Source organism: Chelonia mydas, chromosome 2, assembly GCF_015237465.2.
Source record: "Chelonia mydas isolate rCheMyd1 chromosome 2, rCheMyd1.pri.v2, whole genome shotgun sequence".
NCBI classification, from domain to species: domain Eukaryota; kingdom Metazoa; phylum Chordata; order Testudines; family Cheloniidae; genus Chelonia; species Chelonia mydas.
Window position 1 is genome coordinate 136,959,675 of NC_057850.1, and position 25,282 is coordinate 136,984,956.

The following is a 25,282-nucleotide window of genomic DNA, read 5'->3' on the forward strand; positions in this document are numbered from 1 at the left end:
TTTTGGGGACGTGGAGCCAGCTGCTGAACGGTTTTGTCTCTTCCACTCCATAACAGTCAGTTCATGTTTCTGGGCCTCAATCTAGGCCTGTATTTCTGTGTCTTTTAACTCCAGGGCTAGCCTCTGGGTTTCCATTGCTCTTTTGTGAGCAGCTTCCTCCCTGGCTGTCTCTGCTTCTTTGAGCCTCATTTCTGCCTGCCACATTTGAAAATCATGGTCCTTTGCCTTTTCTTCCACTTCCAGTCTGGCCAGCTCTAGTTTTGTAGCTGCCTCACTGGTAGTCATTTTCCTGCTTTCTTGTGTTTATTCACTCAGCCGAAGTAAACAAACAGAAAATAGCAAACCAGTAACCACTTTGTCTGTTCTCCAGCCACCACACTTAAAACTCATTCAAAATCACTACCAGCATCTCAAAGCAATCAGCTGTACACAGATCCTGCTGATGACACCACTGTGATGGGTTGAGTCACAGAGACCCCCTTGGGACTGCCACCTGATATGCTGAGACTACCTCTGACCCCATTTTCCCTGCCAGCTTGGGACTCCAGTACCTTGTCTTGTTGAGCCAGACACGCTAGCCTGCTGCAAACACAGACCCAGGTCTGAACCACGTCCCCCACAAGCAGCAGACTTAAGTGAAAACAGCTTAAGAAGTGCTCCTGCCTCTAGCACCCAGATACCCAGTTCCCAATGGGGTCCAAACCCCAAATAAATCTGTTTTACTCTGTATAAAGCTTATACAGGGTAAACTCATAAATTGTCCACCCTCTGTAACACTGAAAGAGAGATATGCACAGCTGTTTGCTCTCCCAGGAATTAATTACTTACTTTGGATCAATTAATAAGCAAAAACTGATTTTATTAAGTATAAAAAGTAGGATTTAAGTGGTTCCAAGTAATGACAGACAGAACAAAGTAAATTACCAAGCAATATAAAACAAAAACACACAAATCTAAACCTAATACAGTAGGAAAATAATACATCACCCTCAGAGATGTTCCAATAAACTTCTTTCTCAGACTAGACTCCTTCCGAGTCTGATTCCAGCAATCACTCACACCCCCGTAGTTACTGTCCTTTGTTCCAGTTTCTTTCAGGCATCTCTTTGGGGTAGAGAGGCTATCTTTTGAACCAGCTGAAAACAAAATGGAGGAGTTTCCAGGACCTTTTATATTCTCTCTCATGGGTGTAAACCCCTTTGTTCTTCTGTGCAAAATCACAGTAACAAGATGGAGTCTGTAGCCACCTGGGCAAGTCACATGTCTATGAATGATTCAGCTTTTTCCAGGCTGACGCCATTGTTTATATGTCAGATTGAACATTCCCAGGAAAGCTCAGATGTGGATTGGCATCTCCCAAAGTCCATTGTCAGTTAAGTGTTTCTTGATTGGGTACTTACTGAGAAGAGTCCTTTCTCAAGAAGCTCACCAAATGCTTCACTGCGGCTATTTAAAATCAAACAAGTACATAGCCAATATTCATAACTTCAAATACAAAAATGTTACACACATACAGACAACATAATCACAACCAGCAAACTACAACCTTTCCATAGACACCCCACTTGGCCTCCTCTGTACAAGAACTGGTGCAACCATAGGACCCTGGTTGCAACAATGATCTATATGGTCACTGTTTATGTCAATAATGTCACACTCTCCAAGAGCTGAGAGGCAGTTCATACCTCATCAGGGCATATATGGGACAAACCCAGCCCAGCCTCACAGGAACAAAGAGCGCCGGCCTAGGCAGCAACAAAAGAATCTGTTTGACTCTCGAAGGAATCACCCCCCTTCCTTTGGTCAGTTTGGAACCGTGAGGAGGTAATGCTCACCTGACACTGAAGGGGGGGAGCAAAGCCAAGAGGGAAGAAAGAACATGACAAAAGGGAGAGACATTTTCCATGCTCTTCCTCTCTCTTCCACCTATATTTACAGACACCACACCAAGTGACTGAAGCGCTGATCAAAGGGGAGAGCCTGGTTGAAGAGCAACCAGCCAGACTGTGCTGAGAAATATCTAAGTTTGTAAGAGCACTGAAAGTGTTAAGATCAGCTTAGAATGTGTTTTGCTTTTATTTCATTTGACCAAATCTGACTTGTTATGCTTTGACTTATAATCACTTAAAATCTATCTTTATAGTTAATAAATTTGTTTGTTTATTCTACCTGAAGCAGTGTGTTTACTTTGAAGCGTTTCAGAGACTCCCCTTGGGATAACAAGCCTGGTACATATCAATGTCTTTGTTAAATTGACGAACTCATATAAGTGTGTGGTGTCCAGTGGACATAACTGGACACTGCAAGATGGAGGTTCCTAGGGTTGTATCTGGGACCAGAGATATTGGCTAGTGTCATTTGGTTGCACAATCCAAGAAGCAGCTTACATGCTAGAGGTTGTGTGTGAACAGTCCAGGAGTGGGGGTTCTCACAGCAGAGCAGGGTAAGGTTGGCTCCCAGAGTCAAGGATTGGAGTGACCTAGCAGATCACTGGTCCAGATAACACCAGAGGGGAACGTCACACCAATGTATGCCCACATATTGAATACTGCGTGCACATGTGGTCGCCCCTTCTCAAAAAAGTATATTGGAACTGGAAAAGGTTCTGAAAAGGGAATAAAAATGATTAGGGATATAGAACAGCTTCCATCTGAGGAGAAATTAAAAAGTCTGGGACTTTTTAGCTTGGAAAAGAGAGGACTAAGGGGGAATATGATAGAGGTCTATAAAATCATGACAGGTGTGGAGAAAGTAAATAAGGAAGTGTTGTTTACTCCTACTCATAACACAAGAACTAGGGGTCACCAAATAAAGGCAGCAGGTTTAAAATGAAGAAAAAGTAAGTATTTTTTCACACAACACACAGTCAACCTGTGGAACTCATTGCCAGAGGAGGTTGTAAAGGCCAAGACTATAACAGGGTTCAAAAAAGAACTAGATACATTCATGGAGGATAGGTCCATCAATGGTTATTAGCCAGAGTGGCAAGGATGGTGTCCCTAGCCTTGGTTTTGCCAGAACCTGAGAATGGATGACAGGAAATGGATCATTTGATGATTAAGTTTAGAAGCGTGAGCAACAAGGGTGATGTCGTGGTGGGAGTCTGCTATAAACCACCGGATCAGGGGGATGAGGTGGACAAGGCTTTCTTCTGGCAACTAACGGAAGTTACTAGATCGCAGGCCCTGGTTCTCATGGGAGACTTCAATCACCCTGATATCTGCTGGGAGAGCAATACAGCGGTGCAGAGACAATCCAGGAAGTTTTTGGAAAGTGTAGGGGACAATTTCCTGGTGCAAGTGCTGGAGGAACCAACTAGGGGCAGAGCTCTTCTTGACCTGCTACTCACAAACCGGGAAGAATTAGTAGGGGAAGCAAAAGTGGATGGGAACCTGGGAGGCAGTGACCATGAGATGGTCGAGTTCAGGATCCTAACACAGGGAAGAAAGGAGAGCAGAATTTGACAACCTCAGGGATCTGATGGGCAGGATCCCCTGGGAGAATAACATGAGAGGGAAAGGAGTCCAGGAGAGCTGGCTGTATTTTAAAGAATCCTTATTGAGGTTATAGGGACAAACCATTCCGATGTGTAGAAAGAATAGTAAATATGGCAGGCGACCAGCTTGGCTTAACAGTGAAATCCTTGCTGATCTTAAACACAAAAAAAGAAGCTTACAAGAAGTGGAAGATTGGACAAATAACCAGGGAAGAGTATAAAAATATTGCTTTGGCATGCAGGAGTGAAATCAGGAAGGCCAAATCACACCTGGAGGTGCAGCTAGCAAGAGATGTTAAGAGTAACAAGAAGGGTTTCTTCAGATATGTTAGCAACAAGAAGAAAGTCAAGGAAAGTGTGGGTCCCTTACTGAATGAGGGAGGCAACCTAGTGACAGAGGATGTGGAAAAAGCGAATGTACTCAATGCTTTTTTTGCCTCTGTCTTCACGAACAAGGCCAGCTACCAGACTGCTGCACTGGGCAGCACAGCATGGGGAGGAGGTGACCAGCCCTCTGTGAAGAAAGAAGTGGTTCGGGACTATTTAGAAAAGCTGGATGAGGACAAGTCCATGGGGCCAGATGCGTTGCACCGAGAGTGCTAAAGGAATTGGCGGATGTGATTGCAGAGCCATTGGCCATTATCTTTGAAAACTCATGGCGATCGGGGGAGGTCCCGGACAACTGGAAAAAAGCTAATGTAGTACCCATCTTTAAAAGAGGGAAGGAGGAGGATCCTGGGAACTACAGGCCAGTCAGCCCCACCTCAGTCCCTGGAAAAAATCATGGAGCAGGTCCTCAAGGAATCAATTCTGAAGCACTTAGAGGAGAGGAAAGTGATCAGGAACAGTCAGCATGGATTCACCAAGGGCAAGTCATGCCTGACTAATCTAAATTGCTTTCTATGACGAGATAACTGGCTCTGTGGATGAGGGGAAAGCAGTGGACGTGTTGTTCCTTGACTTTAGCAAAGCTTTTGACACGGTCTCCCACAGTATTCTTGCCAGCAAGTTAAAGAAGTATGGGCTGGATGAATGGACGATAAGGTGGATAGAAAGTTGGCTAGATTGTTGGGCTCAACGTGTAGTGATCAACGGCTCTATCAAGTGGAGTGTCCCAAGGGTCGGTCCTCGGGCCAGTTTTGTTCAATATCTTCATTAATGATCTGGAGGATGGCGTGGATTGCACCCTCAGCAAGTTTGCAGATGACACTAAACTGGGAGGAGAGATAGATAGGCTGGAGGGTAGGAATAGGATACAGAGGGCCCTAGACAAATTAGGGGATTGGGCCAAAAGAAATCTGATGAGGTTCAACAAGGACAAGTGCAGAGTCCTGCACTTAGGACGGAAGAATCCCATGCACAGCTACAGACTAGGGACCGAATGGCTAGATAGCAGTTCTGCAGAAAAGGACCTAGGGGTTAGAGTGGACGAGAAGCTGGATATGAGTCAACAGTGTGCCCTTGTTGCCAAGAAGGCCAATGGCATTTTGGGATGTATAAGTAGGGGCATTGCCAGCAGATTGAGAGACGTGATCATTCCCCTCTATTCGACATTGGTGAGGCCTCGTCTGGAGTACTGTGTCCAGTTTTGGGCCCCACACTACAAGAAGGATGTGGAAAAATTGGAAAGAGTAAAGCGGAGGGCAACAAAAATTATTAGGGGACTGGAACACATGACTTATGAGGAGAGGCTGAGGGAACTGGGATTGTTTAGTCTGCGGAAGAGAAGAATGAGGGGGGATTTGATAGCTGCTTTCAATTACCTGAAAGGGGGTTCCAAAGAGGATGGATCTAGAGTGTTCTCAGTGGTAGCAGATGACAGAACGAGGAGTAATGGTCTTAAGTTGCAGTGGGGGAGGTTTAGATTGGATATTAGGAAAAACTTTTTCACTAGGAGGGTGGTGAAGCACTGCAAAGGGCTACCTAGGGAGGTGGTGGAATCTCCTTCCTTAGAAGTTTTTAAGGTCAGGCTTGACAAAGTCCTGGCTGGGATGATTTAGTTGGGGATTGGTCCTGCTTTGAGTTGGGGGTTGGACTAGATGACCTCCTGAGGTCCCTTCCAACCCTGATATTCTATCATTCTATGATTCTATGATTACCTGTTCTGTTCATTCCCTCTGAAGCACCTGGCATCGGCCACGGTTGGAAAACAGGATACTGGGCTAGATGGACCTTTGGCCTGACCCAGTATGGCCGTTCTTATGTAAATAGAGGAGTGTCTACACAGTATAAGTAATCAATCATAGCTTAACTCGTACATATGCCAAGCATATTTTTTGTGAAGTGTATCAGTGCCCTCAAAGACATGTTCTGTGACTCACTTTATGCCTGGCCAGGTCAGTCCACTAGAATGTCTTTCCTATTTGGTTGACAGTGCCTGGTACAATGGGGTCGCAGTTTTGGTTGAGACTTCTAGGCACTGCTGTACTACTACAATAATAATAAAGAATAATGTCAGCAGCAGCATGCAAATTCAGTCCACTATATGCAAAGGGTCCCCAGGCTATCTTTGTTTAGAAATTATTTTTTCCATCCATGCTTTACAGGGAAGGTAAATATCATTATCTCCATTTTACAGATGTGGGGACTGAGACAGGAAGGTGGAATGACTTTCCCCAAGAATACACATCATTTAGGTCTATTGACTTCTAGTTCGGGGCCCTAAACATTGGATTATGGCTGCCTTCTTGTTATTTCTGCATATAAGCAGGCATGATGCCCAGAGGTGCTGGAATAATTTGTATAGTGGGGGTGCTGAGATCCATTGAACCAAACTGTAAGCCCTGTATATGACGGAAACCGCTTCAAGCCAGGGGGTGCGGCAGCACCCCGAGCACCCCTAGTTCCAGCACCTATGATGATGTCACTCACTCACTGTCCTGAAAATGTGTGTCACATCAAGAAGAAAAAAGGGAGAAAATCTGTTTTGAAACATCATAGTTGAAACATTGATTTGTGCCTGCAAATGTAGATTCCAGTCCTGTAAGATATCAAGTGCCTCCTGACAGATCAGCAGAATGGAGGCTGCTCAGCACGTTCCGTAACATTATCAATACTTTGTATGATTGGTCTTTACATCCTCATTTATGTAATGGAATTATTCTAATTTGCAATTCTGTACTCCACTATTACTACATAACTGTGTTAGAGATTGATAGGTAGTTGGCCCATATAACACACTGGCATCCAGCAGATGTTTTGAAAGAGTGAGCAAATAAGGATTCCCACTGAATAACAGCACCTGTTATCATTCATGTCTGGCTGGAGCAATTGCTATCCTGCAGCAGCAATATTGTGCATCCAGACCCTGAGTTTTTAGTTGTATTATTATTACTTTATTTTATTGTTCCATTAACCTTTATTAAATAAAAGTTACTGTACTGTATCTTCCTCCCTTTTTTTGCTTGTTTCCATTTTTTATTCCTTCATTACTTTTTCTTTCCCTTTACTGTATGTAGTATTCTTTCCTTCTGTTTTTGCATTGTTTTTCTTCCTCAAATGATTTTTTTCCTTCTCTTCCCCATATTTTTTCATCCTCTCATGCAACTTTCTTTTTCTCCTTTCACAACAATCTCTCCTTCATTACATTTTCACATTTCTTCCCCACTCTTTTTGTCATTCGTTTGTTACCTCCATCCCCCTCAATCTCCCATCTAGGGTTGCCAACTTTCTAGTAGGACAAAACCAAACACCCCTCTGCTGCCCCTTCCCTGAAGCCCTTCTCCAAGGCTCTGCCCCTGCTCACTCAATCCCCCCCTCCTTCCATTGCTTGCTCTCCCCCACCCTCACTCACTTTCACTGGGCTGGGGAAGGGGGTTGGGGTGCGGGAGGGGGACTCTGGGGTGGAGCCCAGGATGAAAGATTTGGGGTGAGGGAGAGAGCTCTGGGCTGGGGTAGGGAGTTGGGGTGCAGGAGGGTGTATGGGCTCTGGGCTGGGGGTGCGGGTTCCGGGATGGAGACAGGGATGAGGGTTTTGGGGTGCAGGGGGGGCTCTGGGCTGGGGCAGGGGGTTGGGCTCTGGGGTGGGGCCAGGGATGAGGAGTTCGGAGTGCAGAAGGGGGTTCCGGGCTAGGGCCAAGGGGTTCAGAGTGCAGGAGGGGGTGAGGGCTCCGGCTGGAGGTTCGGGCTCTGGGGATGAGGGGTTTAGGGTGCAGGAGGGGGTGCAGGCTCCGGCTGAGGGTGTGGGCTCCAGGGTGGGGCTGGGGATGAGGGATTTGGGGTGCAGGAGGGGACTAAGGCAGAGGGTTTGGTGTTGGGGGTGTGTGGGCTCCGGGAGGGAGTTTGGGTGCAGAAGAGAACTCTGGACTGGGGCAGGAGGTTGGGGAGCGGGGGCAGAGTGCAGAGCCTCCCTGGCTGCCCATGTGTCTAGGGGCTGCAGGGACCTACAGGGCCATTTCCGGGAGCCACATGGAGCTAGGGCAGGCAGGGAGCCTGCCTTAGCCCTGGGCCCCCGCTGCGCCACTGACTGAACTGACTTTTACCAGCCCGGTTGGCATCAGTCCCTTTTTGACCGGGCATTGCGGTTGAAAACCAGACAGCTGGCAACCCTACCCCCATCCTTTCTTCACTGCCCCACTACTCCCATCCACCCAATCTTGTTCCCCCTCTTAGAATTTATAAATGCATATTTAAAACCCTCTACCATCTTTTAGGCTGTGATGAATTTACAATTCTAGACAACAGGCACGTTGTCTCTGAAAAGAAATGCTTTGGCTGGAAGAGATGCTGAGAGATGGGCAGGCAAGTTACAGAGGCATGCTGGCCATTTTTCAAACCTGTGATTTGCATGCCAAATTGGGTAGTTTGTAGCTGCTTCTCAATATTACTAAGCTGAAAGTACAGCTCTCTCCCTATACTATTTCAAGATTGTCCATCTAGAGAAACCCTTGAGCTGGATGCTATCTTTGCAAAGATGTACATCTTAAATTTCAAAAAGCAAATGAACATCAGTGAGCTGAAATCACTTCTCTGCTAAGACCTTTGCTAATCTGAGGTTTTAAAAGCAATTCTGCTGCCAGCATCTTGACGGATCCTGATGCTCAGATCAGAGTGTCAGAATAACCATAAAATTCTACATATCAAAGAGTTTTCTTTCAACCTCAATCCACAAAATACAACAGACAAGTCCTTCATACAGCCTCACTAAACACTGCAGGCCTGCTTATCATCTATATGTTTCCTTTGCTGAACTGCAAACAAAAGATGTGTGGAGACTGTGAAATTCCATAGAACCACCTTATCTACACGCAAGTACTGTTTGGATTCAGACCCGGTGAGGGCATTTCTGAGGATGCACATCTCAGCCATATATTTGAAATGTTTTATACAATCTTACAAATAAAATAGTCTGGATTTACTACTCTGTTTAGCTCATGAAAGAATAATTTCAGATGAAGATAACAATGGTCTTGGTGTAATAATTACACTTTTTTTTTTAAAATTGCTATTTCAATGGCCTGGGAGTTTCTTCCAGTGATTATTTTAAATGGGAATACCATGCAGTTAGGAAAAATCAATTATTGATAATAGTTTGAAATACAATGAACTAACTCAGACCATGGCCACAAGTACTGCTTCATGGCATATTTAAAGCAGGGAGATTTGCAGAGCAGCCACTTGGAGTTTGGCTCACACCTTCACTAAGCACAATTCATTAAATCTGGCCTTCTGTTTAGAAGCTAGACTTGGGCAGGTAGTTCTGCAATATTTATTTAATTATAGAACTCCTCAGCCTACCACTCATCTTTGGTGGTACTGCTCACACATCTCCCATATGGGGGAATGCAAGGAGGCCCTCAAAGAAGAAAGGTCAGTTACTTACCGGTAACTGCAAAAAGAAAAGGAGTACTTGTGGCCCCTTAGACACTAACAAATTTATTTGAGCATAAGCTTTCGTGAGCTACAGCTCACTTCATCGGATGCATGTAGTGGAAAATACAGTGGGGAGATTTTATATACAGAGAGAACATGAAACAATGGGTGTTACCATACAGACTATAACAAGAGTGATCAGGTAACGTGAGCTATTACCAGCAGGAGAGCGGGGGCAGGGGGGAACCTTTTGTAGTTATAATCAAGGTGGGCCATTTCCAGCAGTTGACAAGAACGTGTGAGGAACAGTGCGGGGGGGGGGGGGATAAATATGGGGAAATAGTTTTACTTTGTGTAATGACACATCCACTCCCAGTCCCAGCTTATGCTCAAATACATTTGTTAGTCTCTAAGGTGCCACAAGTACTCCTTTTCTTTTTGTGGATACAGACTAACACGGCTGCTACACTGTTACCGGTAACTGTTGTTCTTTGAGAGCCACCTCTTTGCATTCACATTTCCTTGTCACCTTCCCCTCTTTCTCAGAGTTCTTATCTCAGTTTAGGACTCCATGGTGTGGAAGAAAGGACTGAGGCAGTGGAGGGATACACTCACTTATGAAGACTCAAACATCGAAGTCATGGGAGAAGGGGGTGCTTATGTGACCCAGTGGACCCAATTATATAATGGACATACTGTTTGTAGAGTTATTTAAGATCAAACCAGAGAGCACCAAACTCCATAAGTGGCCCTCCACAGAGGGGACTCGGAGAATAACGGTCACCAGTAAGTAAAATTTTCTTTTTTGGATTTAATAAAGGTGTCTACAGAACCCGCTATTAAATCAGCATTTACTGGGTGACTAGATGCCTCAGGGTACTGCTAGTGAGCGACTGAGCCTTTTACCTCTGCGTTGCTGGTTTGAATTTGGCCAAGCTCAGTACAGATTAAAATTTATTCCTATCTAGTGGATGTTTGGTGGCCTCTACAGGAGGAGATCTCAGTTTCAGCTCCCACATCACAAACTCACTAACACACTCTACATTGCCCCAGATAATTGGCAGATTCAGCAGAGAAGCCAAGAACTTCATGAGCCAAGGAAACTCAACTGTCCCATTGCCCCAGATAAAGCGAAGAGCAATGCTGGCAGGGCAGTGTATGTGGGATAGACAGAGAGCTTCGTATATCAAGGTGTTGCCTTTCACCGGCACCAAATGTACATGATTTCTTTAAAGAATATAATTTATGCAGACTGTTTACAAATAAACTCCTTAAATAATTCACAAAAGCTCATACATGGAGCTGCCCCTGGTAGTTATGTATCACCACAATAACCAGGAGCTGGCAAGTAGCACTGGTACTGCCAGACTAGCTGAGGAGGGGCCAACCTGGCAGCATCAACAGCCCAGAAACCAAAGGGAAAGAGTGGTCTTGGAGAATAGGCTCTCCACAGCTGTGGGGAGTGACAGGTGTTCCGTTTTTCAATGCAGTTATCGTGTGTGTGTGTGTGTAATTACACACATCATAGTAAAGAGATACATCTTTAAGTCTTTAGTAGCAAATTACAGTTCACCACAAATAACTGGACAACTAGGTTCAGTTTGACAAATGTATTGATTTCAATGGTGGGCCAGTCTACCCAATCAGCATGGAAAGCTACTGAAAGGAACTTTGGGGTGAGGAGGAAACCAACCAAAAGCTGCAAGAAAGTAGTAACTGCAAGTAATGTGGGGAGGGTGGGGGGAAATGAAGGCACTAAAGCCTGGTCTACACTACAGAGTTAGGTGGACGCAAGGCAGCTTACGTCGGTCTAACTATGGAACTGTCTACACTTACATTTCAGTCCCGCCGATGTAACTGCCCTGCTACGCCAACTTAATAACTCCACCTCCACAAGTGGCAAAGAGTCAAGGTCGGTGTAGTTAGGTCTACGCAGTGTCAGTATAAATACTGCATTGCTCGCGTCGAATGTTACCGGCTTTCAGGAACTATCCCACAATGCCCCACACTAACAGTACAATCGATACAAGTTCTCCTGGTGAGGATGTGCACCGCCAACAGAAGGAGCAAACTGTAGACATGCACAAGCGATGTAATTACTTGCAGTGGTTCCATGCCGACATAAATTAGGTCGACTTAATTTTGTAGTGTAGGCATGGCCTAACCAAATAAGAAAAACAGAAGACATGAGAGAGGATCATTCTAAAGTTTAAAAATATTGTACTAGAAAAGGTTATTTACAATATACTTGAAAAATTAAAGAAAAACCACATAAAATATATGGCTTCAGCTGTCCACAGTATATTGCTCTGGGCTACTACTTAGAATTAAGTAGCAACTATATTCCATGTTAACTCCACTGATTGCGATGTTAACCACATGATAATCTGTATTAACACAACAGTATCTTGTAATAATGTATTAAACAACCGGTATCAACACTCTGGCTCAGGATTACAAAGTAGAAAATAAGTAAAACCAAATATTTATGAGCTTGTATAAGCTTCTGCTGATTGAGGTCAGTCTCAATTGTTTTTGGGATCAATATAAAATACTGACAGACAGTGTCAAGTCAATGTCTGTCGAGTCAATGTCAGCACTGTAGATTAATTCTGAGCTCATTATAACTAAGTATAAAGGTCAGAAAAGAGCCAGCCTTAACTCTAAACCTTTTATGGGCCAAATATACATCAGAAGCAGATAAAAGAAAAGCAGGTTACAGAGCATCTGAGATCTCCTGATTCTATTCAGAAAGCTACAGAGATCATTACCTTGCTATAAATAAGACAATTCTGAAAAAACTTAAACATTTTATAATTACTACCTCCAAGTGATTTCTTAAGTAGAAAATAATCCATCATTTCCTTTTTCAGAATAATACAAAAATATTTCTCAGGTAAAGCCAAATATTTACTAGCAGCAAAGGTAAGACTAGTTTTTATTGCTAAATAAATAATGTCTATGCATGTCCAGTTAGCTGCCAAACAAGTTTTGTGGTAACTAGGGCATAGAAATGTATAATTAAACTATATAATTTTCTTTTTTAAACAACAGCACCAGATGCTTTTAAAAGGGACTTGACTACCACAGCTGGACCTCTTGTCTGATGCTGTCCATTAAATGTAACACTAAATGTATGCTGTATGCAAGGCCATCCCTAGAGGGGTGTGGGGCCCAGGACAACCCACCCACTCCGGCCCAGGCCCCGGCCCCACTCCACCCCTTCTCCCAAGCCCCGCCCCTACCTCTTCCCATCCCTGCCCTGCCTCTTCCTGCCCCTGCCCAGCCCCCTCCCCGCCCGCATTCCACCCCCTTCCCCCAAACTCCCCCCCCACCTCTTTCTGGCTTCTGCCCCCTCCCCCTGGGTGACGCCAGGAGCCGGTGGGGCGGAGCAGGACGGGCTGGGGCTGGATTGCTCACTGCTGCCAGCATCAGGCCCCCCAGGCCACCCTGGACCCTGCATCCTAAAGCATGGAGCCCCCCAAAATGTGGTGCCCACGGCAGTTGCCCCAGTCCATCCTATGGATAGGATGGCTCTGGCTGTATGTATATACATCAACCTATTTGTTGCTAATTATTACATTCCTTCAGTTACTCTGATCTCAGATTTGGAACTCCTCAACACTAGATATAAATCCTCTTAACTAACACATGTCAGAATTAATTATCTCAAGGGTCTATAATTTCGAAGTTGCAGAACCTCACATTCCCTGCCACTCAGAGATACTAAGGGTATGTCTACGCTACGAAATTAGGTCGAATTTATAGAAGTCGGTTTTTTAGAAATCGTTTTTATATAGTCGATTGTGTGTGTCCCCACACAAAATGCTCTAAGTGCATTAAGTGCATTAACTCGGCAGAGTGCTTCCACAGTACCGAGGCTAGCGTCGACTTCCAGAGCGTTGCACTGTGGGTAGCTCTCCCACAGTTCCCGCAGCCTCCGCCACCCATTGGAATTCTGGGTTCAGATCCCAACGCCTAATGGGGCAAAAACATTGTCACGGGTGGTTCTGGGTACATGTCGTCAGACCCTCCATCCGTGAAAGCAACGGCAGACAATCGTTTCGCTCCTTTTTTCCTAAGTTACCTGTGCAGACGCCATACCATGGCAAGCATGGAGCCCGCTCAGCTCACTGTCACCCTACATCTCCTGGGTGCTGGCAGACGCGGGACTACATTGCTACACAGCAGCAGCTCATTGCCTTGTGGCAGCAGACGGTGCAATAGGCCTGATAACCATTGTCATCATGCCCGAGGTGCTCCTGGCTGCCTTGGTAAGAGCGCCTGGGCAGACATGGTGCAGGAACTGAAATAGGAGGGACTCGACCAGGTCATTCTCTTTAGTCCTGCTGGCAGTCCTCAGCAGCCAGGAGATGAGAATGGCTAGTAGTCCTATTGGACCATCTTCTGCCAAGCAGGCAGGATATGAGGATGGCCAGCAATCCTATTACACCATCTTCTGCCGAGCAGCCAGGAGATGAGGATGGCTAGCAGTCCTACTGCACCATCTGCTGCCTGCCAGCCAAAGATGTAAAAGATAGATGGAGTGGATCAAAACAAGAAATAGACCAGATTTTTTTTGTATTCATTTGCTCCCCCCTCCCTCCCTCCCTCTGTGAAATCAGTGTCCAACAATCATTTCGGTGACGTCTGTCAGGGGCACCTTGAAAAGTTTAATAGAGATTCAGTCTTGCCTGAAATACCGTGGGGAGGGATAGCTCAGTGGGTTGAGCATTGGCCTGCTAAACCCAGGGTTTTGAATTCAATCCTTGAGGGGGTCATTCTGTGTAGCAGTTGTTTTTGTTTCTCCTTGATGTAAAGCCACCCCCTTTGTTGATTTTAATTCCCTATAAGCCAACCCTGTAAGCCATGTCGTCAGTCGCCCCTCCCTCCGTCAGAGCAACAACAGACAATCGTTCCGCGACCTTTTTCTGTGCAGACGCCACGCCCTGGCAAGCATGAAGCCCGCTCAGATCACTTTGGCAATTAGGAGCATATTAAACACCACGTGCATTATCCAGTATACACAGCACCAGAACCTGGCAAAACGAAACCGAGCCAGTAGGCGACGTCAGTGTGGTAACGAGAGTGATGAGGACATGGACACAAGACTTCTCTCAAAGCACGGGCCCTGTCAATGTGGGCATCATGGTGCTAATGGGGCAGGTTCATGCCGTGGAACGCCGATTCTGGGCCCGGGAAACAAGCACAGACTGGTGGGACCGCATAGCGTAAGGGCACTTTCATGGAACTTTGTGACTTGCTTTCCCCTGCCTTGAGGCGCAAGAACAAGGATAGAACAAGGCAAGAACACCAAGATGAGAGCAGCCCTCACAGTTGAGAAGCAAGTGGCAATAGCCCTGTGGAAGCTTGCAATGCCAGACTGCTACCAGTCAGTCGGGAATCAACTTGGAGTGGGCAAATCTACTGTGGGCGCTGCTGTGATGCAAGTAGGAAACGCAATCAAAGATCCGCTGATATCAAGGGTAGTGACCCTGGGAAATGTGCAGGTCATAGCGGGTGGCTTTGCTGTAATGAGATTCCCTAACTGTGGTGGGGCCATAGACGGAACCCATATCCCTATCTTGGCACCGGAGCACCAAGCCGGTGAGTACATAAACCGCAAGGGGTACTTTTCAATAGTGCTGCAAGCACTGGTAGATCACAAGGGACGTTTCACCAACATCAACATGGGATGGCTGGGAAAGGTACATGATGCTCACATCTTCAGGAACTCTGGTATGTTTCAAAAGCTGCAGAAAATAACTGTTGGGGACATTGAAATGCCTATAGTTATCCTTGGGGACCTAGCCTACCCCTTAATGCCCTGGCTCATGAAGCCGTACACAGGCAGCCTGGACAGTAGTCAGGAGCTGTTCAACTACAGGCTAAGCAAGTGCAGAATGGTGGTAGAATGTGCATGTGGATGTTTAAAAGTGCACTGGCGCAGTTTACTGACTCGCTTAGACCTCAGCGAAACCAATATTCCCACTGTTATTACTGCTTGCTGTGCGCTCCACAATCTCTGTGAGAGTAAGGGGGGGGAGACGTTTATGGCGGGGTGGGAGGTTGAGGCAAATCACCTGGCCGCTGGTTACGCACAGCCAGACACCAGGGCGGTTAGAAGAGCACAGAGAGGCTTTGAAAACCAGTTTCATGACTGGCCAGGCTACGGTGTGACAGTTGTGTGTGTTTCTCCTTGATGAACCCCCACCCACTTGGTTCACTCTACTTCCCTGTAAGTAAGCTAACCACCCTTCCCACCCCCCTTCGATCACCACTTGCAGAGGCAATAAAGTCATTGTTGCTTCACATTCATGCATTCTTTATTAATTCATCACACAAATAAGGGGATAACTGCCCAGGGAGCCCGGGAGGGGTGGTGGAGGAGGGAAGCATGGGGTGGGGTGGTGGAGGAGGGAAGGACAAGCCCACACAGCACTTTAAACATTTAAAACTTTAAAACTTATTGAATGCCAGCCTTCTGTTGCTTGGGCAATGCTCTGGGGTGGAGTGGCCGGGTGGCTGGAGGCCCCCTCACCGCGCTCTTGGGCATCTGCGTGAGGAGGCTATGGAACTTGGGGAGGAGGGTGGTTGGTTACACAAGGGCTGTAGCGCCGGTCTGTGCTCCAGCTGCCTTTCCTGCAGCTCAACCATACGCTGGAGCATATTAGTTTGATCCTCCAGCAGCCTCAGCATTGAATCCTGCCTCCTCTCATCACGCTGCCGCCACCTATCAGCTTCAGCCCTCTCTTCAGCCCACCACCTCTCCTCCCGGTCATTTTGTGCTTGCCTGCACTCTGACATTGTCTGCCTCCACGCATTCGTCTGTGCTCTGTCAGTGTGGGAGGACAGCATGAGCTCAGAGAACATTTCAACGTGAGTGTATTTTTTTCGCCTTCTAATCTTCGCTAGCCTCTGGGAAGGAAGATCCTGTGATCCTTCAAACACATGCAGCTGGTGGAGAAAAAAAAAGGGACAGTGGTATTTAAAAAGACACATTTTATAGAACAATGGGTACACTCTTTCATGGTAAACCTTGCTGTTAACATTACATACATAGCACATGTGGTTTCATTCCAAGGTCGCATTTTGCCTCCCCCCACCGCGTGGCTAACCCCTCCACCTTCCCCGTGGCTAACAGCGGGGAACATTTCTGTTCAGCCACAGGCAGACAGCCCAGCAGGAACAGGCACTTCTGAATGTCCCCTTAAGAAAAGCACCCTATTTCAACCAGGTGACCATGAATGATATCACTGTCCTGAGGATAACACAGAGAGATAAAGAACGGATGTTGTGTGAATGCCAGCAAACATACACTGCAATGCTTTGTTCTGCAATGATTCCTGACTCCGTGCTACTGGCCTGGCATGGTAAAGTGTCCTACCATGGTGGATGGAATAAGGCTGCCCTCCCCAGAAACCTTTTGCAAAGGCTTTGGGAGTACATCCAGGAGAGCTTTATGGAGATGTCCCTGGAGGATTTCTGCTCCATCCCCAGACACATTAACATACTTTTCCAGTAGCTGTACTGGCCTCGAATGCCAGGACAAATTAATCATTAAACATGCTTGCTTTTAAACCATGTATACTATTTAAAAAGGTACACTCACCAGAGGTTCCTTCTCCGCCTGGTAGGTCCGGGAGGCAGCCTTGGGTGGGTTCAGGGGGTACTGGCTCCAGGTCCAGCATGAGAAACAGTTCCTGGCTGTTGGGAAAACCGGTTTCTCCGTTTGCTTGCTGTGAGCTATCTTCCTTGTTCCCCAAACCTGCTTCCATATTGCCTCCCTCTCCATTGAAGGAGTCAAAGCACATGGTTGGGGTAATGGTGGCTGAACCCCCTAAAATGGCATGCAGCTCATCATAGAAACGGCATGTTTGGGGCTCTGAGTCGGAGCGGCCATTTGCCTCTCTGGTTTTCTGGTAGGCTTGCCTCAGCTCCTTAAGTTACACACGGCACTGCTTCGGGTCCCTGTTATGGCCTCTGTCCTTCATGCCCTGGGAGATTTTGACAAATGTTTTGGCATTTCAAAAACTGGAATGTAGTTCTGATAGCACGGATTCCTCTCCCCATAAAGCGATCAGATCCTGTACCTCCCGTTCATTCCATGCCGGAGCTCTTTTGCGATTCTGGGACTCCATCATGGTCACCTCTGCTTATGAGCTCTGCACTCACCTGCAGCTTGCCACTCCTGTCCTTGCCACTCCTGTCCTTGCCACACCTGCAGCTTGCCACTCCTGTCTACCTGGCCAGTGCATCTGAGTTGAGAGTGCGGTCCAGAGCGGTCACAATGGAGCACTCTGGGATAGCTCCCGGAGGTCAATACCGTCTAATTGCGTCCACAGTACCCCAAATTCGACCCGGCAAGGCCGATTTCAGCACTAATCCCCTTGTCGGGGGTGGAGTAAAGAAATCAATTTTAAGAGCCCTTTAAGTAGAAAAAAAGGGCTTCATCATGTGGACGGGTGCAGGGTTAAATTGATTTAACGCTGCCAAATTCGACCTCAACTCCTAGTGTAGACCAGGGCTAAGGCTTAGATCGACAAAAGGACATGGGTGGTGTGACCCTGAGCTTTGTGGTGCCTAACTTGTAGAATATAGAAAAATCACAGGAACAACACTATGATCCACTAAGCTTAAATTCATAACTCTGCTAGACACCAAAAATCATGGACTTAATAAAGACACTGGATTTATGGCCCATTACAACAATCTGTAACCCACTATGGCCATGTTTACTCTAGCAGCTGTGCCACTGTAAGATTGCTCATGTAGCCACTCTACGCTGACATAATAAAACCACCTCAATGAGTGGTGGTAGCTATGTCGCTATGTGCATAGTGCTATGCACACTGCCACTTATGCCAGTAAAATTTACGTCACTCAGGAGTATCTTTTTTCACACCCCTGAGCGACATAAGTTTTGCCAACATAAGTGGTAGTGTAGACATGGCCTAACTCTCCTTTGTCCTATGACTGTAGAGGGGTTAACTGCGCACTTCGCCTTGAATCGTCTCTTGCAACGTGTGTTAACTCCTTATCTGTTCCACCTTGTATTCAGCCATGACACTCTGAGTACCTTTTCCAGACCTGAAGAAGAACTCTGAGTAAGTTCGAAAGCTTGTCTCTTTCACCAATAGAAGTTGGCCCAATAAAAGATATTACCTCACCTTCCTTGACTCTTTAACATCCTGGGACCAACACGGCTACAACACTTGAAACAAACAAATACAGTAAGTACATCATGAATTCCATGCCTGGGGAGGGGAGAAGGTTGGGCATCCACTTAACTGTTACATGATTGCCTCTGAGGTCCAAGCTAGACAATTTGTTAGATGAGCATAGCTGCAGAGCTTGGTAGGGCTGCAGACCTGTTTTGGGCTCCACACCACAGACAAAAATAGTCTGTATTTGGCCTGTCGATACAAATCCTAATCATATTTGTCACCTCTCTTTTCCGAGTCACTTTAGCACTTTGTATCCACTTATAGTACATGACTACAGCAGTCTTTAAAATTAAGGCACAGTATTTTACTTTTTAACAATAATCAACTGTTTATTCATGCTAGAATAAACACACATTTGTCTCTGGGTGGGATAAAACATGCAGAGTGATTCTTTGATTTCTCTCTCACTCCAGTGTAAATGAGGAGTGGCTCCACTGAAGTCAAAGTAGTTACCCTGGTATAAAACCAGTATTAGTGAATACTGATTCAGGCCCATAATATCTGATTAGATTCCTTGTCCTTAATAGGGAATGACTAAGTAACATATTTGCAGCTAAAATACTTCCAAGCTGTCACATAGCTCCTTAACTTTCTTTCCAATATTCAGCAACGACCACAGGCCATCAAGATATGTACAAGGTATGTGAAAGAAAGCTATAGTTATGGACACATTGCAGCTACATAATATACTGTATTAACATCATTATGACTAGTTGTTTATCATGGAAGAAAAACAGAAAATTCAAAAGGAAAAAAAACAACAATCAAAAAGTCACAGGATCACATTTTTGAACAAAATTTCATTTTTTTTAAGTTAAAATAATTAAAACCATCTGTTAATAATTAATGGCTGAGATACATTCATAAGTCCAGGCTACTCTCCCATACAAAAAAAGATATGGTTTGAATTTGCTATCTATATATACTGAACTTGTAAACGATTCATGAGAGCTTTGGTTGGGATTAGACTCGCTGGGTTTATAAATTCCACAAGCCATTGTGAAAAAAAACTCCTAAGGGTCACAGTTTTTGTCCCGAAAGCGATGGCCATGACAAACACACCGTCGTAAACCTGATACATAAAGGTGAAACAGAGAAAGAACCTTACCTGCCTGCGCAGCTGTAATTAGAGCCGTGTTCCCTTCATTGTCCTGCCAGTTTACATCAACATGAGGGCACTGTGCTAAGGCTATTACAATATCCACAAAACCTTGGTAACAGGCAACAATAAGGCCAGTCTATAAATAAAAAACAAGGAGGTAGTTAAGGGTAAGCAGACTGATCAATAGTACATTGAGGAAGCATATCATTTGGGGTTTTTGTTGGTTTTTTTTAAACATGAGAGAAACAACATGACATTTGAGTATTAACTAGTGCTGAGCCTAAATTGCAAAGTTTGAATCTGAATTTCCACAAAGTTAGGGTAGTTTGGGTGAGGGGTTACACTGGACCTGCATCTGAGCTCCCACAAAACTGGGCGCTTGTGTTTGGATCTGGGGCTTTCATTCGGGCTAATTTTCTTAGGGCCAGATTGTTCCCTGCTGCTTCATGGTTGCACAGGGATTGAAGTGAAGATGAAAGGCACAGCAATGGGCTCCATAGTGGTCCCCATGCTCCATACACTAAAGAGACTGCTCTCTGCATGTGCCCCTTGGGTTCATGACACCCCAAAGGAGCAGGAGGTAGGCTAGGCCATGACTGTGTCCCCAAAAACCAACAGGGAAGGGGGGGTAAAAGCAGATATGTGGAGATATCCACATTCCTCTAAATGCAAGGCTGTGCCTGAAATGAATCATTGACCCTTTTATTAAGCTTGGGTTTACATTTGTAAATTACTTCCTTACGAAAAAAAAAAAACAGTAAATAATATATATTGAAAAATATTAAATGAGCTCTAACAATTTTAAATATTATGGAAAATTATAATCCACTGAGCCCCACTAACTACCATTTATCAATCAGTGCCACTAGTAATTTGTTATAGTTCAGCTAGTGACCAGGGTGTTCCAGATTCAGAAATTAGTTTTCACAAAATATTTTAATTCAGAAATTCTACTTCTCACAATAGATTGTGGATAATAGGAAAAAAAACACATGTAGCTCTAATAGGGTGTGAATCATTATATTGTAAATCAATGTGGGATTATGAAATATAAGAGTATTCATAAGCCACCATACAACTCATTTTTGGAAGCACAAAAAAGGCTCATATTAAAATACAGACTAGTTTGCTTTTAGAACACTAATGTTCTGACTTAAATTTGGGAAATTCAGATTTAAGGCACCCATGGCATACTGATTTCTGTGCCTTATACATATATTTTATGGTGGGATACAAGAACTTTCCTTATATTATCACATAGCAATAAGCCAGGCATAATACTGTACTGCTAGGCAAGAATTATTTTACAAATGTGGCTTAATGATATGCAGGTCTAGAAAAATTTTGTATACTAATTATTATAAACTATCAGATTATATTATATGTCAAGATGAACACAAGAAGTTCCCAGGCCACTGGGTGATTTTGCATTTAGTCATCTGAAAAGCAAATATCTGTCCTATGGGTAGTTTTATTTTAAGTTCATAATATCTGTGGTCAATTTTAAATATTTCACCTATCACCTGGCAATCCCGCATTCTTAATACTGTAAATAAAATAAATCAGTTTTAAAAAAAACCCACCATTTAATGTTCATAATAACAACTAAAAGATCAGTAAAATCTCCAGGAGGAAGAGAAACCAGGAAATGTATCTGACCACCCAATTTAGCCCTGAACCATTGTTTAATTAAAAAACAACAAAATAACAGCTTCCCTGAAATATCAAAATACTCCAGCCATTGATTAAATGGAACCAGAGTACTTAATCCTCAACATCTCATTTGACCATTAGAATTAAAACCATTATCTCATGTTTTCAGGATTACTTGTGTAACCCAGTACATAAGCATCCACAGTGCTCTTATAAATGTACAAGATAAGGCAGCAACAAGTAAAATAACTTCAGTGTTTAGTGAGAGTCCATGGGTTTTCCCCACTACCTACACATTGTTCTTAAATGCTGACTGTGATCTAAACACAACAACAAACTGCTCAGAAGACAGAGGCAAAGAATAAGGAGACAAAATTAATCCTTTCTACTCTGCTCCCTCTGCCTAGCCAGAACACACAGACATGCAGAATTCAACTTGATCACCAATTTACAGGGAGAAGTAAGAAGCCTGTTGGTGAAAGAACTTTAAACCTAATGATGTGGCAAACACAAACCTCTCTGAAATTTTTTCAGTTCAAATGACCCCATTTGACTCCTAGTTGGTCCCTATTTAATCAGAGAAGTGATGACTGCTGTTAATAGTAGCAGGGTCCTTCACATACTCCAGCCTGTCCACCATGTGCACAAGACAGAATCCCCTTCTAGCTACCACTGTAGCTATAACCCCTTAGTCACATTTAAAGCAGAGTAATGGGGAGGAGTAAGCACATCAGAATCTGACCCTTAGGTTTTCTTTCTTTCTTTGGGAAAATTCAAACAGCAGCAAGGGCACAACATGATGTGGGAAAGATGTTTATTGAATAGATATGAAACACCAAAGTTACACATTTCTTGTAGCCATGGGATCGATCAGCTTGTAAAGGAAAGACCTCAGCAGAAACCAACTCTAATCTTTTTTGTTAAGGAAAATATTGGACCAGATGTCTGGCTGGTGTAAATTGGCATAACTGCACTGAAATTAATAAAGCTATGCCAATTTACACCAGTTTAAGTTCCACTGAATGCACCAAGGGAGAAGTAAGCAAGCAGCTGTGATTCACAGGTGTGTCTCTGAGTCACAATGCCTCTCCAGGCTATTCCTGAGGTGATGAGCTTTACATACCACTCCTCGCTTAGGGATGTGCCTAAATTGACAATAAAGCCATTAGCAAATACAGCAGACAGTAGATCACTTCTGGGCTTAGTTTACTCAGCCTACTTCTACCACAGTACCACTACTGCTAAAAATCCCATCCTAGCCAATCCCACCACCTTTCTTAATTACTCTTACCCCAGTCCTGTAGTCTGCACAATTGATGTACTTCTGACACAGACCCCACTGGGCAACGAGCTTCCTCTGCCAAGCTATTTTGTCATTACAATCAGATTGCTATTAGTCAATACATTAATGTTACAAAGTTGTCTCCATTTCCTGTTCCATTTAAATTCTGGGTTGTCCTGTCAGTTCAGGTGACAAACAGTTTCGTTAAGATACAGACAAAATGACATCTTTTTGGTCAGCATACAGACCACAATATTTCTCAGCTGGACCTTTGAATAAGACTATTATTCTGATTTCTTTTTTACACAATTCACCTCACACCCAATATTTAACAAAGCTCAGCACTCCTTGATAAAGAGCATTTCAATTTCCTTCCAGTTAACATGCAATACTTCAAAAGATTCCTTTGAAACTGGAAAGGGGGTCTTGTTAAATGAAAGTATCCTTATTTGCATACAACTTCAAGTAACACTATCAGAAGACATTCATTTTCCAGGTGGGGCTGTCTCAGCTAACTGAAATCTTACAGCAATTTAATCATTCTGACCCCCTGCAGGTTTGTGCATTCCCTTTGCCTGAATGGTTGGTCCTGAGACACAATGCAACTCCTTTTGGTCACACCCTTAACATTACTCTCTTTCTTTAATAATTTCACTTCCTGTTGAAACCTCAGGACTTAAATCGCCTCAGTTTTAAAAATCTGCAGATGAAAAACATAGTCTGATCATATGGAAAAAGTAAAATATTAATGTTATCAGCCAAATAAGTGTACAAAAGTTATAGGAATATAGGGCTCTTCAGGAAAAGATGGGCAATTGTTTTATTTGAGAAGAAAATAATCTTTAATACAATGGTATTTTTAGCATGCCCTGACAACAATACAGTATAGTTCTGCTTTTCAGTGGGTAAACCACTGACTGCTTCAATCACTATTCGGAGTATCAAACCTGTAATGAGTTCAGAAACTTGTTAGTGTATTTCAGAAAAGCCCACTGCTCATTTCCTGAGCTTGCTTCTTGCTTTCTACAGAAAAAAAAAGAGAAAACCCCCTTCATTTGTGGGAAGATTGCTGCATTACAGCATTTTGAGACTTTCCTCATTTTGAAAGGCTTCTAGGCAAGGTTTCTTTGTAAGCCAAAGCATCACTTATTGGAGTTCAGACACAGGTTTGGAGAAATCTTGCCAGTTTATTTAAAAGGTTAATATTTCACATGACTCTTTTATGGTTTCCAGAGAATTTAAGGACCAATTAACCTAAAAAAGAATTTCTCCAAACCCTGAACAGTTGCTTCATGTCTTTCTTTTTCAAGGGTTTCTGCAGTCAAACATGCGACTGATGCCAAAGCTGTTGTCATGATTGAGTTCTAATGCAGTGCCTTGGACCCAACCAGATCAGTGTCCCTTTGTGCTAGTAGTCACTGTACCAACATGCAGAAAGCCATCGTTCTGGCTCCAAAAAACGTACAATCTAATTGGAGATGTAGCACACGCACACAGGAGGACCAAACTATACTGCAAAGTGACTGGGAGAGATTACTCCAACAAGAGCTGCAGCGAATGGGAGGACACTTTTATTAAAGACCTACACCCAGGGAAAGGAACTAAATAACACACATACACAGTATTGAGCAGTGTAATCAAATGGCGACAAGTGTCTCATTAAAGTGAGTTTATTTTCATCTAATCTTCTTATCGCCATCCTAATATTTTCATATAGCTATTTGGTGTTGGATCTGGAATGAGTGGGTGGCAGGGGAGCTGGTCCACTAATATCTTTGTTTTAAGAACTGATCCACAGAATAACATATTTGAGAACCACTTCTATAGGAATTGTACCTCACTGTCTTTCCTGCCCAAAGAGAGGAAAAGTTTTCAGATCTGTCTGAAAACTCAGACTATGTTCCATTTAACATAAGCACAATGGCAACATAAAAGTGTTGACTTTTATTTTTAATATGCATTACATGTTATGAAGCTTTACGAACAAAATATGATGTAGACATTTACTGATATGTTCTAATTCTGTCACCATTCCCCTTCCCTCAACATATTATTCTGTGCAACAAGTCAGGTTATTTTAATCACACAGCACTATTTTCCTTCTGCTGAAAAGAGATTCCTGGTAAGACTAGTGATAATGCTGTCCCCTTATTTTTTTATTTTTTGAGGAGGAGAATGAATAAAAACTATGAGATTGTGAAGCCTAACATGACGTCCTTCCATAAGAATTATATAAGCCTGGAATAGTAGAAAATGGACAGCAGTGACAAAACAGCTGTGAATGTTGTTTAGCAAAAAATTTTGTTATAAAACTTTCACATCATTTGTAAAATAGACACTATTTTCAGCTGTCACTAATCCTGCAATACAATGAACATACTACACAAACACCCATTAGTACTTTGCTGCCACAAGTAGTGGTCTATTTCTTTTTGAGGGCATATTTTTGAATAACTACAGACAGACTAGATCCACGTAGGTAGCTCTCTCTGATGTTAACAGAGATTTCTGTGCATAAACAACAGTTAAATGCTGGAATATAGAGCATTTATGTTACACTCTATAGCACTAGGCAGTAGCATAATTCAGTTGAGTGAACTGATACAAATTCCACTCCTGTGCATGTCTTATATCTTAAATGTAATATATTATGGGTAAGGCTGTAAGAAAGTTGTGGGGGTAGGGGGTGGCTCAGAAGTTCCAATCACAGT

The 25,282-nt window shown here is 43.9% G+C and overlaps 1 protein-coding gene across 1 annotated transcript in view; it reads right to left on the reverse strand.

Moving 5' to 3' along the window:
- ANKRD33B (ankyrin repeat domain 33B) overlaps positions 1-25,282 on the reverse strand; it is a 119,985-nt gene that overhangs the window by 24,373 nt on the left and 70,330 nt on the right. The window contains exon 2 of the mRNA XM_027829032.3: positions 19,643-19,772. Within this exon, the coding sequence (XP_027684833.2) occupies positions 19,643-19,772 (130 nt within the window). The remainder of the gene's footprint in view (positions 1-19,642; positions 19,773-25,282) is intronic.